General features: G+C 37.5%; 1 protein-coding gene across 1 annotated transcript; it reads left to right on the top strand.

Moving 5' to 3' along the window:
• The first annotated feature begins 4,413 nt into the window (after positions 1-4,413).
• On the top strand, positions 4,414-8,585 carry LOC117341852 (tigger transposable element-derived protein 6-like). The gene is made up of 9 exons (XM_033903712.1): positions 4,414-4,476; positions 4,872-5,152; positions 5,461-5,630; positions 5,784-5,920; positions 6,034-6,184; positions 6,517-6,662; positions 6,917-7,131; positions 7,702-7,826; positions 8,221-8,585. Exons 1-9 carry the CDS (start codon positions 4,414-4,416, stop codon positions 8,583-8,585), a joined length of 1,653 nt encoding a protein of 550 aa, XP_033759603.1.
• Positions 8,586-17,057: the final 8,472 nt, after the last annotated feature.

Here is a 17,057-nt window from a genome sequence, read left to right on the forward strand (position 1 = left end):
TTAAGTTCAGAAGATGAAGTAACTTGGTCACTTTCGGGAACATCTGCTGCATCACTTCATCATCAGTTACAACCTTAAACAGGTTCACAAGACTGGGCTCCACACCTTGTCTCCATGCGTTGCCTGCATGCATTTGAAGAAAACAAGCAAACCATTTTTAATGGATTTTCATTTCATAGTATTTTGGTATTTCATATTTAATATAATATTATATTATTCTGAGTAAGTGGAGTTAATGTTTGCAATATAGCTTAACAAATTATATTGATTGATTAGTGTTCAGAAAGTAATCTTAAATGTTTTGACTTAAACTTATTTATTTAATTGCATCGTTCTTGAAATAACAAGCAAAGCATGGTACTACAACTATTATACCACTCATCATTACCTGATGACATAAGTCCTGGACTCAGACACAACGTCCAGAATCAACACTTCGGTTAAAACTTGAAATAAAACCAAAATGAAATGAAAACAAAACATAATTCAATCATGCAAATTATTTGAAATTAAGAAATTAAATAATAAAAATGGCAATCATAAAAATAAAACAAAATTAATTGGGAGAATCTAAACTTAATTAATTGCAAATTATGAAAGAACTCTTTATTCCTTTATGTAATTTGAAAAACAGATCTACAAAATTTAAATATAACACCATCAGTTACTATCAAAAATAGCTGATAGCTGCATACTTTTCCATAAACATATGGGTCTTGAATGTTTCCATCTCCCGGTATGTTGCATCTGGACCATCTGGTAAATCTGGAGGTGCTACCGTCTGGTGTCCCTCATAGGTGTCTGTTTTTTCCAAGGTATAAAACTCGGACAAAGTTCTCATATCAGCCTATAAAGATTTGATAGAATTGTAAAAAGAGGTAAAATGGAATAATTATTTTCTGGTAATCTGTAAAATATATTCTATTAGATAGAGGTGAAGTATTAGCTGTCAAATTAATTATACATTTGTAGCTTTATTCAATGTATTACCTTGCCATAGTCTGGTAGGTCTTGCAATGCCTGTGGAAGGTTCTTTGGATCAAGGACTCTGGTAGCTTGCAACAATGGAGAGCACACGAATTGGTCCTCAATCTCGCATTTCAAAGCTCTGATGAATGGTAGTCCTTTCTCCCTGAGAAAGTCACCAGGACTAGCATTCATCAGGCGGTCATCCTGACGGTGACGTCTTGCCAGGGCAGTTCTGTCAGTAATTTCTTGATACATCTGCAAAGGTTAAACAGTTATTGCAAATTTTGCATGATCTTTTATACATTTCATAAATCTTAGGTAAATTACAACTAGTTTACATTAGCTTTAACATGCTTCTAGGCAAGTTTTTATTTCAGATTATAGAAGATTCCTACAACTTTACCTCGTCTACCCTTGAAAAAGTAAGCTCTGGATGTTGTCCCCTATTCTCAACCATGTCCATAAGCAGGTCCAGTTCAGTCAGGGTTTTTTCTACCTGATGTGGGACAGCACTGAAATCCAGGTTATCATGTTGAAGGAAGAGACTAAGACGGTTCATGATTCGAAGCACATCACTGAGCAACAAGATCATACCAGCAACATCCTTCTGCAGCACAATAATCCGCAGCCCCATAACCTCTGGCTCTCTCCTTTCATCATAAAGGGCATCCAAAGTATCAACCAGTTCAATATAGCGCTCAGAAACTCTGGTACAGGCAGCACCGTGTGAGAGCCAGCTGAAACATTAAACAGACAGTTAATCAGTATACATGTACTTGAATAGTGATAACAGTTCATAAATATAGAATGCATTGATTAATTAAGAAAAGAACAAGAAAACATATAAGCATCTGTTTGCCATTGTTAAGATACAATATCAATACTTATCACTATATTTTTCTTTTGATGTATTTGTACTGATGTATTGTGATGTATTTGATGTATTTTGATGGAACTCAGAATTTATATCAATGACAGTTCTTACTCTTAATCATTGATTATCTTATAATTATATAGTTACCGTGTAGCCGCTGCTTTTACCAGTTGTAATGGTTTTCTGGCATATGCAGTTTGAATGTTTACACAACGCCAGTCTGTGACACCTGCAGTTTAGGTATATGCCATGAGGTGCTATATGACGAAGACGACGTTGTACTCCTGAAATAAAAGGAAATGGTCCATTAAAAATTTGCTGATTAATTGATGTATTGTATCATGAATTAAAATAGTTCAAAATTTTATAACCTCAAATTACAGCTAGGCAGTAAACTGTAAAAAAAAGTTGAGGAATATTTAAGGAAACAAAATTTGTTGATTATGATCTATGACAGGAAATCAATGCATTGATAATGATCATAAAAAAAATTACATAACATTGATCAATTGATGAATTACCTGATCGTTCACCACTCATGGTGTTTGTTCCATCAAATGCGAAAAATCTGGCTTTGGATAGGTCAAGACCCTTCTCCACAAAGAACTGTTGGATGGCTAATGTTATGCTGGCACTGTCGGCTTTGGCAATATGCACAAGTTCAAGAAAATGGTCAGTAATATTTTCCTCATGCTTCCACCTGGCATATATAGACAGCTGCTGACGACCTTGCTCATCTGTTGACTCGTCAGCCAATAAGGTGAAGAAATCAGATTGACGAAGAGATTCCAACAATCTGACTTCAATATAGTTACTTATTGTACCTATGAAGTAAAAGAAATGAAAGACACTATCACAGTTATATTATTGATTTTACATATTGTAATCAATTTATTTTGCATGCCATATTTTCATCAACTTTTTTTCATGATGTTTTGTATTTTTCTTCAGTTCATCACTGGTGTATAAAAACAAGATGTCATACTTTTCAGTGTTGCTAGTAATGATAATTCATTTTTGTTACTTGGCTCGAGTACTAACCTATAAATTCATTCACTGACACAGACGACAGATAGGTTGCGTTCTTCGGTGCGTTATTTAAGTGTTGCATCAAATCTTCCACTCCCAGTAGAGCAACAAACCGAACGAAATCCTCAAACTTTTCAGAGAGAGCATATTTTTGACGGACCATGAAATTGGTACACATTAACAGTTTTTTTATGATGTCTCTGTTGGACTTAGATGATAATATCATACATTTCACATTCATTGATGTATTGGCTGCAAATATTTCGCCCACAGCATCCTTGTGTGTTTTCCCATCTTCATGGGAATCCAGTAGCCTTGATGGGTGGTCGCCTAAACTTTTCACTCCTTTGGAAAATACACCCGACTTTCCCACTACCTCACACTTTTTACAGTGGTAGGTATTTGTTACCGCATTATCGTATAACCAATCGTACTTAGATAGATACCTAAGTGAGGTTGCTGTTCTCATATCAGAGGAAGCGGCCGGTGCAACTTTCGGCGATTCGGTAGTATCTGATGAATGAAAACTTTCTGCCGACGCCTTTTCACTTGAATTTCCATTGTTTTTAATGGCAAAAACGTCACTTATACGTCTGCATGCAGAGGCATCCTTCTTCCGTATTTTCCCAACATAATAGCCGGCTTTGTGCGACATATTGCCTCGAGAACGGAATCAGTCACACGCTTAAATAATACCCATTGTCATCAAGCGTTTACATGATCAAGACCGGAAGTATGATTGAAAACGAAAGCAGATCTTTTTTTAGATGCTCCCTTCAACGAAAAGGATCAAACGTGAATATTTGAGTATTCTAGTTAAACTTTTTTCGGATTTTCTGCTATGATTTTTATTTTATCAAACTTTGGGGAATTTTCCCCTATGTTTGGAATTTTTTCGTCTGATTTTGGGGAATTTTTCTTGTTGGGGAAATTTGTTTTTCTTCAAGGGGGGAAATTATGTCAGTGGGGAATACTACCGAATTTCGGTAGTAGAATCAGGCTAGATTAACCCCTGTGAATGAGGTTCTTAATTAGAATTGTATGTTTACAAAACAGGTATTTAATTCAAAAGATTAATTTGACCATTGCAACACAGGAGACGAATAATTAAATGTTTAAAAGAGGAATTATTGTACACTTATAACGTTTCCCGTATAGCTGTGAGAGCTTAATTTCCCACTTTTATGTTATGGAAAAATATATTATAGCAATATTTTTGTTCCGTGTACTGGGTCGCGACCAGTTACCGTGAAGTACCTGTTACCGTGATTTCCAGCGCGAACAAGCACGCGCGCGATTTCGCGATGTTGGAGGCTGCTGCGAAAAGAGGATAGAATGGTAAGTTTTCGTTCACTGAAAAACTTCATTTTAATCTATAATTAGAGAAAAATTGTTAACTTTCCTTAGCAGTTTGACTTGTTACTGCTTATGTATCAGGGGGGGTCGATGTTATGTCCACTTACTTGCAGATATTCGCAAACGAAATCAGTATGTTGTTTGTTTACCAAGCGTCTGTCAAAACTGTCAAACCAAGAAGGGTCATGGTCACGCAAGGGCGCACGCGCCAAGGGAGATCACTCTCACGTCGTACAAATAAAACCGAGGTGTATTATCTGTAACAAGACACGTCTGCTATTTGTCTTCACAGTTTGTGACAAACTGTCGATAAAAAAAAACTATCAATACAATTTTTTAAATATGTCTATTGATTTTGTCTCAAATTTAATATGTATGTACATTTCACAAAAATAATAAAAAATGAATAATAAAATAAATATATATAGAGTGCTCTAAATAAATAAATCTGATAATAAAAAATACACATTTCTCTTGATTTTGTCTCAAATTAAACATGTATGTACATTTCAAACAATTGTTTTAAAAAAATGAATAATAAATAAATTGAATATAAATAAATATATATAGAGCGCTCTAAATAAATAAAGTCTGATAAATAAATAATATGATTTAATTTTACATAATCACATTCATTATTTAGTCCAAGAGACAGTATGACTCCAGTCTACTGGCAAAAGCTGTAGGTGCTGTTAAGGCCCGAAAGCTTAATCCAACAACAGCTGCTAAAGAATATGGTGTCCCTAGGCAGACAATAGTGGACAAGCTAAATGCCAAATATGGTAAAAATACATCTGGACCTAGCCGCATGTTGCTAGAGGAAGAAGAAACTGCCTTAGTGGAGTACATCAAATACATGGGCCAACGAGGATTCCCTCTTAATAGACAGCATTTAAGGAGTTATGTGATGGAGATAATAAACAGGTGAATAACAGTATAGATAATAATATTCTGAAGGAGTTAAAATTTGCTTACACATTTTACATATTTTGAGAATACTGGGTGAGAAAAAACCCAAATAATTAAAAACCTTTTTTTTAATGTTAGACTCATTTTATTTTAACATACTGGTTTGTTTTTCAGTGTAAATTTTGAAAAAAAACCACCCATTTAACAATTGATTTTTATTTTTACATACTGGGTGTTTTTTGTTCTGTGTAAATTTTGAAAAAAAAATCCATTTTAAGAAATGAATGTAAATTAATTACTTTATTATACAATGTATCATGCAGATCACACAGAGAGTCGCTGTTCAACTTGGAGAAAGGTCCTTCTGACAAATGGTGCAGAACATTCATCAACAGTCATAAGGAATTAGCAGAAAAGACCCCACAAGTCAGAGATAGGGGCAGGACAAGAATGTCAAACAAAACCGTTATGGACAACTTTTTCAAGAAGTATGGTAAGAACTTGGATTAAGAAATTACGCTTTAATGTAAAGTGAGTGTTTCTGCATGTTGAGGCATTGGAATTTTTTTTATATATTTAGTTAAAATGGGAGGAAAAGACAAATCAATTTTATGGTCATTCCTTTTCATTACTTTTTGTTTTTCAGAGGAAACACTAGACAATTTAGGTCTAAGAACAAAGCCAGGATTGATTTATAACTGTGACGAGACTGGTTTTGTCGACAAACAGGGAAATACCAGGAAAGTGATAGGAGAAAAAGGTCGCCCTTGTATCCAACAACAGGTAAGAAATATAGTGAAATTTAAACATCTGAACATTAATTTGATTACAAGGTTTTGTGTTTTTTCTGATATATTTGAATTCATGTACCTATATGGTAAGTAATTATTTTTCAGGTTCACACAATAGACCACGTAACAGCCCACATGTGCGCGAGTGGAGAGGGAACCATGCTACCGTCATTTTTGATATACCAAAAATCTCTTCCCCACAGGCCGTATAGAGAAGATGTGCCCAGATCCTGGATGTTTGGTGTTTCTGAGTCAGGTATTATTGATCAATTATAGTACAACAACATAAAATAAACTGTCCACATTTTATCATAGCAAGCACAACTTTTTTTAAATAAGTTGAATTTGAATATTATATACATTCAAATACAAAATACTCAATTATATTATTATATACTTTGTTTGATTTAAATTCTTTATCAAGGCATGAAAATTCAGTATTGAAAAATGTATCTCTATATATAAATGTGATGATACACGTGTATGTCTTAACATACAATGGTATTATGAGAGAGCTACATTTAGTTATATTATATGTATATACATATCTTTATTATTATAACAGCTTTCATTCTCTTTGTAACATAGGATACATGGACACAGATTTGTTCCAGATATGGTTCAAAAATATTTTTTTGAAATACTGTTCCAAGGAAAGACCTGTTCTATTATTACTAGATAATCATGACAGTCACATATCAATACCAGTTATTGATATGGCTAGAGCAGAGCGTGTAAGTCAATACAAATAAAATAAATCACCATAACATCAGATACTAAATGAAATTTTCGTTATTTCAAAATTTATTTAGAATTATTATCTATTTACATCAGTTTTATTCACTACATCAGTTTTATTCATTTTATTATTAATCAAATTATTAAAATAACCTCCATGATATAATGAAATGAAATATCTTATTTTAATTGATGAGATTTATGAAAAAAATACAGTAAATATGATGTATATTGCATGTCTTTATTTCAGGTTGAAATCCTTGCCTTCCCAGCACACACCACGCATTTGCTCCAGCCCCTTGATGTGAATATCATTGGGCCTATGAAAGAAAAGATGAAGTCACTGGCCACCTCGATGGCAATCATAAATACAAACCTCTGTATCAGTAAGGCCAATTTGCCAGCCCTATTAGCCTATGCCATAGATCAAACTTGCTCCCCCGCACTTGTGAAATCTGCATTTAGGTAAATAAAATGTAACATGTAACAAATATTTTCAAAATTATACAGGAATTTTAATTGTCATTTTAAACTGAAGAATTTGACTTTAATATTGTACATTTATAATTTCTTTTGATAGCTCATTTGCTATATGGAATACATACTGATCATTCGTCTTCTAGCAAATTAAATTGTGGAAAATAAAAAAAAAGAGAATATTATGACATGATACATAGAATACTGCTTTCTTGTTGGTTGAGATTGTTTTTTCATACCTCCATGAAAACAAAATCTGAAAATGGCGCAAAAAAATGTGACGTCACAATGTGGCCATTGAAGTTGTGTACTAATTTGTTCAAAATAATCCCTTACTAAATAAATAACAAGCGTTTGTGTCAATTATTTTTAAGTTCCATAGGGGTATGAAAAAAATTTTGCTTGCAAACTTTTGTAAGCATCTGCTACAGATTCATACAGTTTGCAAACATTTTTTTCATACCAAAATGAAACTAAAAGTCAATTGACATCAATGCTTAAATAAAAAAAAAATCAATACCATATTTATTTTATATTTTTTCATAATATTTTTCACAGAAAATCTGGCCTTATTCCTTTGAACAAGGATGCCATAGACAAATCCCATCTGTTGCCAGAGGATTTCCAAAAAAGCAGTGATACCTCAAGGAATGTCACTAATTCTAACAAAGAAGCAGGAGATGGTAAATACAATAATCGAGTATGTTAAAATAACGAAGAAATTTTATGGAATACTTAACTTTATGGATTTAAATGTGTTTAATATAAAGATATACAAATTTGTACAAAGAAGTTTGATGTACATGAAAGTAAATAAAATCAATAGCAAGAAATATATGGGGGTTAAGGTGTCTCGACTTTCTAACCACTAGCCCTCAATCCACCCCTTGGTCGCAAGTTGGAAAGTTGCCAGGTACTGACCATAGGTTGGTGATTTTCCTCTAGGAACGTCATGTTTCTTCCACCTCCAAAACCTGGCACATCTTTTTAAATGACCCTGAATGTTAACAGGGTGTTAAATAAAAATAAACCAGACTATGCCAAAATAAAAAGAAATATCTTTGTCTTTTTCCTCAGATAAGACATGTAACAGCAAAACAAATTCATGCTCAACATGCGGTGCGAGTACCCTTCCCCATCCAATACAGGCAGTGAGGAAACTTCCCCCAGTTTTGCAAAGTATATTTGTTACTCCAGCTCTGCCATCCAAAGCAACAAAAAAACGGCGTGTTGTTACAGAAGCTAGGGTTATCACTGGGGATGAAATGTTAGATCAGCTAAGAAAGAAGGAAAAAGAGGAGAGAGAAAAGCGAGAAGGAATTGAAAAGAGAAAGAAAGAAAGGGAACAAAAACGAAAAGAAAGAGAGAATGAAAAGGCAGAGAAGGGTAAAAAGAAAGATAAGAGTGCATGTAAAACTGCAGACTTAGATGTTGAGGAATAAGAGGAAGATGAAAGCATTGTTTGTGCAGTGTGTGAAGGAAGGGACCCAGGCTCAGAGACAGATGATGTTATGCAGACATCATGGGTTATGTGCGAGTCCTGTGACAGGTGGTTTCATGATTTATGTGTTACTGTACTTGATGAGGATTTTGTGTGTGATGAGTGCCTGTGATTAAAACTAATCCTATGATCACTTTGTCAATTGTATAAGCACATTGATGATTTTGTGTGCTGTGTGTTATGAATGACTCGGAATTCAGATCAACTTTGTGATTAAATCGTTCATGTATATATATATTGTGCATAGGTCTGGCTTAATCATTATAGTGTATCATTTCAGCTATATGTGTATATACATTCCAATGTTATTTGAATAATATTATTGTTGATTTTTTATATGTTTTTTTAAAAACTTAAATCTTATTATTTTACAACTAAAGTGAAGTTTGCTCTTTGTCACTTCCAAGAGCTTCTGTGATATAACTCTTATACATAAATGCATATTCTATGTAAATTATAAATGAAAAGAATTTATTCAAGCCTGTGATTGTGATGGTAACTTGAGAATAATCTAAAAATTGTATTTAGTTGTCCTTTAAATGCAAATTGATTACACATGAAAAAATATAGTTGATTTCAAAATATTTTTGTCATATATTTACATGTATTTATATTGGCTTTCAGACTAAGTTACTGAATACAGTATGAAAACAAGAGGCCCAGGGGCCTTAACGGTCATCTGACTCTAAATTAAAACCCTTATATTATTGTAGTATGCATTCTCTGTAGCAAGTATATAGTGGCACTGTTGGCCATGGTGGCCATCTTGGATTTCTGACCGACCCAATAAATAATAACACTTGGTCTGAACCATCTAAGGATAATTTCTGGTAAGTTAGAGCTGAATCCCACGGTGTGGAATTTGAGAAGAAGTTTGAAATAGGTGTTGTTCAGGAAAACCATGATTGCGCAATCATGTTACAAAATGGCCGCCATTGCTGCCAAGCCAAACTTTTTACGAGGCCAAAAATAACAACACTTTGTTTGCCCTCCTTCCTTAACATCCTCACCAATTTCGAGCTCAATGGCACCAGTGGAACTGAAGAAGAAGTTTAAAATGTGTTTTTTAAGATGGCGGATATGGCGGCCATCTTGCATTTCAGACCAATCTAAAAAATAACAACACTTGGTCAGGATTATCTCAGGAACATTTCAGGCAAGTTTCAGCCCAACAGCACTGGTGGAACTTGAGAAAAAGTTTAAAATGTGTTTTTGAAGATAGTGGTTATGGTGGCCATCTTGGATTTCGGACCGACCCGAAAAATAACAACACTTGGTCGGGAGCAAATCAGGATCATTTCAGGCAATTTTTAGCTCAATAGCACTGGTGGAACTTGGGAGGAAGTTTAAAATGTGTTTTTCAGGATGGCGGCTATGGCGGCCATCTTGGATTTCGAATCGGCCCGAAAAATAACAACACTTGGTGGGAATCATCTCAGGATCATTTCAGGCAAGTTTCAGCCCAACAGCACTGGTGGAACTTGAGAAGAAGTTTAAAATGTGTTTTTCAAGATGGCGGCTATGGCTGCCATCTTGGATTTCGGACCGACCCGAAAAATAACAACACTTTGTCGGGATCATATCAGGATCATTTCAGGCAAGTTTCAGCTCAATGGCACCAGTGGAACTTGTAAAGAAGTTTAAAATGTGTTTTTCAAGATGTCGGCTATGGCGGCCATCTTTGGTTTCGGACCGACCCGAAAAATAACAACATTTGGTCCGGATCATCTCAGGATCATTTCAGGCAAGTTTCAGCTCAATAGCACTGGTGGAACTTGAGAAGAAGTTTAAAATGTGTTTTCAAAATGGCGGCTTTGGCGGCCATCTTGGATTTCGGACCGACCCGAAAAATAACAACACTTGGTCATGATCATATCAGGATCATTTCAGGCAAGTTTCAGCTCAATGGCACCAGTGGAACTTGAGAATAAGTTTAAAATGTGTTTTTCAAGATGGCGGCTATGGCGGCCATCTTAATTTCGGACCGACCCGAAAAATAACAACACTTGGTCGGGATCATCTCAGGATCATTTCTGGCAAGTTTCAGCCCAACAGCAATGGTGGAACTTGGGAAGAAGTTTAAAATGTGTTTTTCAAGATGGCGGCTAAGGCGGCCATCTTGGATTTCGGACCGACCCGAAAAATAACAACACTTGGTTGGGATCATCTCAGGATTATTTCTGGCAAGTTTCAGCCCAACAGCACTGGTGGAACTTGAGAAGAAGTTTAAAATGTGTTTTCAAAATGGCGGCTATGGCGGCCATCTTGGATTTCAGACTGACCCAAAAAATAACAACACTTGGTCGGGATCATATCAGGATCATTTCAGGCAAGTTTCAGCTCAATGGCACCAGTGGAACTGGAGAAGAAGTTTAAAATCTGTTTTTCAAGATGGCGGCTATGGCGGCCATCTTGGATTTCGGACCGACCCAAAAAATAACAACACTTGGTCGGGATCATATCAGGATCATTTCAGGCAAGTTTCAGCTCAATGGCACCAGTGGAACTGGAGAAGAAGTTTAAAATCTGTTTTTCAAGATGGCGGCTATGGCGGCCATCTTGGATTTCGGACCGACCCGAAAAATAACAACACTTGGTCGGGATCATGTCAGGATCATTTCAGGCAAGTTTCAGCTCAATGGCACCAGTGGAACTTGAGAATAAGTTTAAAATGTGTTTTTCAAGATGGCGGCTATGGCGGCCATCTTGGATTCCTGACCGACCCGAAAAATAACAACACTTGGTCAGGATCATATCAGGATCATTTCAGGCAAGTTTCAACTCAATGGCAATAGTGGAACTTGAGAAGAAGTTTAAAATGTGTTTTCAAAATGGCGGCTATGGCGGCCATCTTGGATTTCGGACTGACCCGAAAAATAACAACACTTGGTCAGGACCATCACAGGATCATTTCAGGCAAGTTTCAGCTTAATCCCACTGGTGGAACTTGAGAAGAAGATTGAAATGTGAAAAGTTTACGCACGGCGGACGGCGGACGACGACGGACGAAGCATGATGACTATGGTCATGATCATATCAGGATCATTTCAGGCAAGTTTCAGCTCAATGGCACCAGTGGAACTTGAGAATAAGTTTAAAATGTGTTTTTCAAGATGGCGGCTATGGCGGCCATCTTAATTTCGGACCGACCCGAAAAATAACAACACTTGGTCGGGATCATCTCAGGATCATTTCTGGCAAGTTTCAGCCCAACAGCGCTGGTGGAACTTGAGAAGAAGTTTAAAATGTGTTTTCAAAATGGCGGCTATGGCGGCCATCTTGGATTTCAGACTGACCCAAAAAATAACAACACTTGGTCGGGATCATATCAGGATCATTTCAGGCAAGTTTCAGCTCAATGGCACCAGTGGAACTGGAGAAGAAGTTTAAAATCTGTTTTTCAAGATGGCGGCTATGGCGGCCATCTTGGATTTCGGACCGACCCAAAAAATAACAACACTTGGTCGGGATCATATCAGGATCATTTCAGGCAAGTTTCAGCTCAATGGCACCAGTGGAACTGGAGAAGAAGTTTAAAATCTGTTTTTCAAGATGGCGGCTATGGCGGCCATCTTGGATTTCGGACCGACCCAAAAAATAACAACACTTGGTCGGGATCATATCAGGATCATTTCAGGCAAGTTTCAGCTCAATGGCACCAGTGGAACTGGAGAAGAAGTTTAAAATCTGTTTTTCAAGATGGCGGCTATGGCGGCCATCTTGGATTTCGGACCGACCCAAAAAATAACAACACTTGGTCGGGATCATCTCAGGATCATTTCAGGCAAGTTTCAGCTCAATGGCACCAGTGGAACTTGAGAATAAGTTTAAAATGTGTTTTTCAAGATGGCGGCTATGGCGGCCATCTTGAATTTCGGACCGACCCGAAAAATAACAACACTTGGTCAGGATCATATCAGGATCATTTCAGGCAAGTTTCAACTCAATGGCACCAGTGGAACTTGAGAAGAAGTTTAAAATGTGTTTTCAAAATGGCGGCTATGGCGGCCATCTTGGATTTCGGACTGACCCGAAAAATAACAACACTTGGTCAGGACCATCACAGGATCATTTCAGGCAAGTTTCAGCTTAATCCCACTGGTGGAACTTGAGAAGAAGATTGAAATGTGAAAAGTTTACGCACGGCGGACGGCGCACGGCGCACGACGACGGACGAAGCATGATGACTATAGGTCATCCTGACCCTTCGGGTCAGATGACCTAATAAAGTCCTTCTGAATAAAATCATTTTAAACCAGCTAAGGAAGTTTCTTGCTGTTTTTAATAAATCCTTTGAAGGACATAATTAATAATTATGTGCAAAAACTTGGAAGGGGACAGGAATGTACTTGTATTCATGTCATTCCGCTCCCATTACGCCGTGGCCTCCAGCCGGCTTTTAGTGATACATAACTACAATTGCTCGGACGTCATCGAAAGCACCGGAAATCCATCGAGTGAAATTTTTATGAAAGTCGCGAACGAGGTAGGCTCTAGGCCTAAGGTTAAACTGTTAACAATATCAAAAGTAAAGTGGACTATCCACCAAATCAGCGTATACCATTCGATATTAACACATCGTTATATCGCACAATATTTTGGTCGAATATGCACCTTTTAATGCACATTGTTCAGTGAAATATTGAAATCACGGTAACTGGTCCTGTCGACATCGCAAACACCTGGCAAATAGCGGTCGAAACATCGGTCGCCTGATTGAAAAATAAGCACCAAAATAGGCAGATGACTGGTAAAACTCAATTGTTTTTCATTAGAGATTGTTCATGTCGATTTTGAACATTTTCTGTTGGTTCTTTTTTGAAAAATTGTCGAAAAACAACGAAAATTTCACGGTAACTGGTCGCGACCCAGTAATTACAGCAATATGATACGTCTCACTGATTGATTGCTGTAACGCGTTACTTGTGCATTTCAACACGTTAGTTTATGTAGTTATTGGCACGGACCGTTACCCATACCACTTCCAAAATGAACGCTATACAGGAGTAGAAACTACCATTTTATAGACTGCCTCGGCCGGGGCAAATCCTTCTTCGCGGAGCCGAACGCTTATCTGAAGACCCAAAAGCGGGGCAGTGTCAACGGCGATATCAACCAGAAGAAATTTTCAGAAAGAGAAAAAATTACAAGAGGCCCAGGGGCCTTAACGGTCATCTGACTCTAAATTAAAGACCCTTATATTATTGTAGTATGCATTCTCTGTAGCAGGTTTAGTGGCACTGTTGGCCATGGTGGCCATCTTGGGATTCTGACTGACCAAATAAATAACAACACTTGGCCAGGACCGTCTCAGGATCATTTCTGGCACCGTTGCTGCCATGTCAAACTTTCTACGATGCCGAAAAATATCAACACTTTGTTGGCTCTCCTTCCTTAACATCCTCACCAATTTCCAGCTCAATGGCACCAGTGAAACCGGAGCAGACGTTTAAAATGTGTTTTTCATGATGGCTGCCATCTTGGATTTCTGACTGACCAGATAAATAACAACACTTGGTCAGGACCATCTTAGAATCATTTCTGGTAAGTTAAAACTAAATCCCACTGGTGGAATTTGAGAAGAAGTTTGAAATAGGTGTTGATCAGAAGAACCATGATTGCGCAATCATGTTACAAAATGGCCGCCATGGCTGTCATGTCAAAGTTTTTACGAAGCTGAAAAATAACAACACTTTGTTGGCTCTCCTTCCTAAACATCTTCACCAATTTCCAGCTCAATGGCACCAGTGGAACTGCAGAAGAAGTTTAAAATGTGTTTTTTTAAGATGGTTGCCATGGCGGCCATCTTGGATTTCTGACAGGCCTGAAAAATAACAACACTTCCTCAGGACCATCCTAGGATCATTTCAGGCAAGTTTCAGCTCAATCTCAACAGTGGAACTTGAGAAGTAGTTTCAAATGTGTTTTCAAAATGGCGGCTGTGGTGGCCATCTTGGATTTCAGACTGACCCAAAAAAATAACAACACTTGGTCGGGATCATCTCAGGATCATTTCAGGCAAATTTCAGCTCAGTAGCACTGGTAGAACTTGAGAAGAAGTTTAAAATGTGTTTTTCAAAATGGCGGCTATGGCGGCCATCTTGGATTTCAGACCGACCCGAAAAGTAACAACACTTGGTCAGGACCATCTCAAGATCATTTCTGGCAAGTTTCAGCTCAATAGCACTGGTGGAACATGAGAAGAAGTTTAAAGTGTGTTTTTCAAAATGGCGGCTATGGTGGCCATCTTGGATTTCGGACCGACCAGAAAAATAACAACACTTGGTCAGGACCATCTCAGGATCATTTCAGGCAAGTTTCAGCTCAATCCCACTGGTGGAACTTGAGAAGAAGTTTAAAATGTGTTTTTCAAGATGGCGGCTATGGCGGCCATCTTGGATTTCAGACCGACCCGAAAAATAACAACACTTGGTCAGGACCATCTCAAGATCATTTCTGGCAAGTTTCAGCTCAATAGCACTGGTGGAACATGAGAAGAAGTTTAAAGTGTGTTTTTCAAAATGGCGGCTATGGTGGCAATCTTGGATTTCGGACCGACCAGAAAAATAACAACACTTGGTCAGGACCATCTCAGGATCATTTCAGGCAAGTTTCAGCTCAATCCCACTGGTGGAACTTGAGAAGAAGTTTAAAATGTGTTTTTCAAGATGGCGGCTATGGCGGTCATCTTGGATTTCAGACCGACCCGAAAAATATCAACACTTGGTCAGGACCATCTCAAGATCATTTCTGGCAAGTTTCGGCTCAATAGCACTGGTGGAACATGAGAAGAAGTTTAAAGTGTGTTTTCAAAATGGCGGCTATGGCGGCCATCTTGGATTTCGGACCGACCCGAAAAATAACAACACTTGGTCAGGACCATCTCAGGATCATTTCAGGCAAGTTTCAGCTCAATCCCACTGGTGGAACTTGAGAAGAAGTTTGAAATGTGAAAAGTTGACGCACGGCGCACGACGACGGACGAAGCATAATGACTATAGGTCATCCTGACCCTTCGGGTCAGATGACCTTAAAATCCAAAATTTAGTCGCCTCTTAGGCCTCCGTTTCTTACGCCCAGTCAATAGGACCACTTCACCTCAGTGTACCTATTGCATGATCGTAAGAGGCGACTAAATTTGGGATCTTAGCTTTTCTCTTTCATAACAACTTTCTTCTTCCTCGTGTCTTCTTTGTCAATGCCTCACTTTTGGCCTTTAGCTGAGCGTTGGCCCCTGTGAAATGTTGGATTAAATCGGTTTATACGACTCGTTTTCAACTAGATCTAGTAAGTTATGATTAAAAGCATATCCAATGGATTAAGAGATATGGTATCAGGGTACAAGAATCATTAGAACGTGCTCATCGCAGCAGTGAAAATGTAAATTTTATTAGTTTGATAATTTTCTATATTTCACTGGCAAAAATGCAATAAAGAAATTTATCAAACTATTAAAACTTATATTTTCACTGCATTGATGAGCAGTGAAAATATAAGTTTTCCGTTTTGACCAGTCGAACGGACCTTTGTATTCACCTCGTTGAAACTCGTTGCCGATTTTTCCAATCGAAGAGGAGATAGATAAATTGGTTATTTTGCTGTATTTTTTAAACATTCTGACCAGTTCTTGGACTAAAGACTCGTTTGACATTAGTTATTCATGCACAGATTCTCCGATAACAGCAGAAAACGCTTACATTGCGCTGATCAGTCCTTTCAAAATGGCGCCGTCATGTTGACGCGGAGTAAGTCAGTAACGTCACAAAGATGGTGGGCTATTCAAATCGCCCTGCGTCCGTGGTCCGTCGTCCGTCCGTCCGTCCGTAAACAATTCTTGTTATCGCTATTTCTGAGAAAGTACTCGAGGGATCTTTCTCAAATTTCATATGTCGGTTCCTCTTGGTGCCTAATTAAGCATATTACATTTTGGGACTGATCGGAAAACAACATGGCCGACAGGCAGCCATCTTGGATTTTGACAATTGAAGTTTGTTATCGCTATTTCTGAGAAAGTACAGAAGGGATCTTTCTCAAATTTCATATGTAGGTTCCCCTTGGTGCCTAGTTATGCATATTGCATTTTGGGACCGATCTGAAAACAACATGGCCGACAGGCAGCCATCTTGGATTTTGACAATTGAAGTTTGTTATCGATATTTCTTAGAAAGTACTGAAGGCATCTTCCTCAAATTTCATATGTCGGTTCCCCTTAGTGCCTAGTTATGTATATTACATTTTGGGACCGATCGAAAAACATGGCCGACAGGCAGCCATCTTGGATTTTGACAATTGAAGTTTGTTATCGCTATTTCTGAGAAAGTACTGAAGGGATCTTTCTCAAATTTCTTATGTAGGTTATCCTTGGTGCCTAGTTATGCATATCATATTTTGGAACCGATCGGAAAACACTATG

This window comes from Pecten maximus, chromosome 14 (genome assembly GCF_902652985.1).
Source record: "Pecten maximus chromosome 14, xPecMax1.1, whole genome shotgun sequence".
Taxonomy (NCBI): Eukaryota; Metazoa; Mollusca; class Bivalvia; order Pectinida; family Pectinidae; genus Pecten; species Pecten maximus.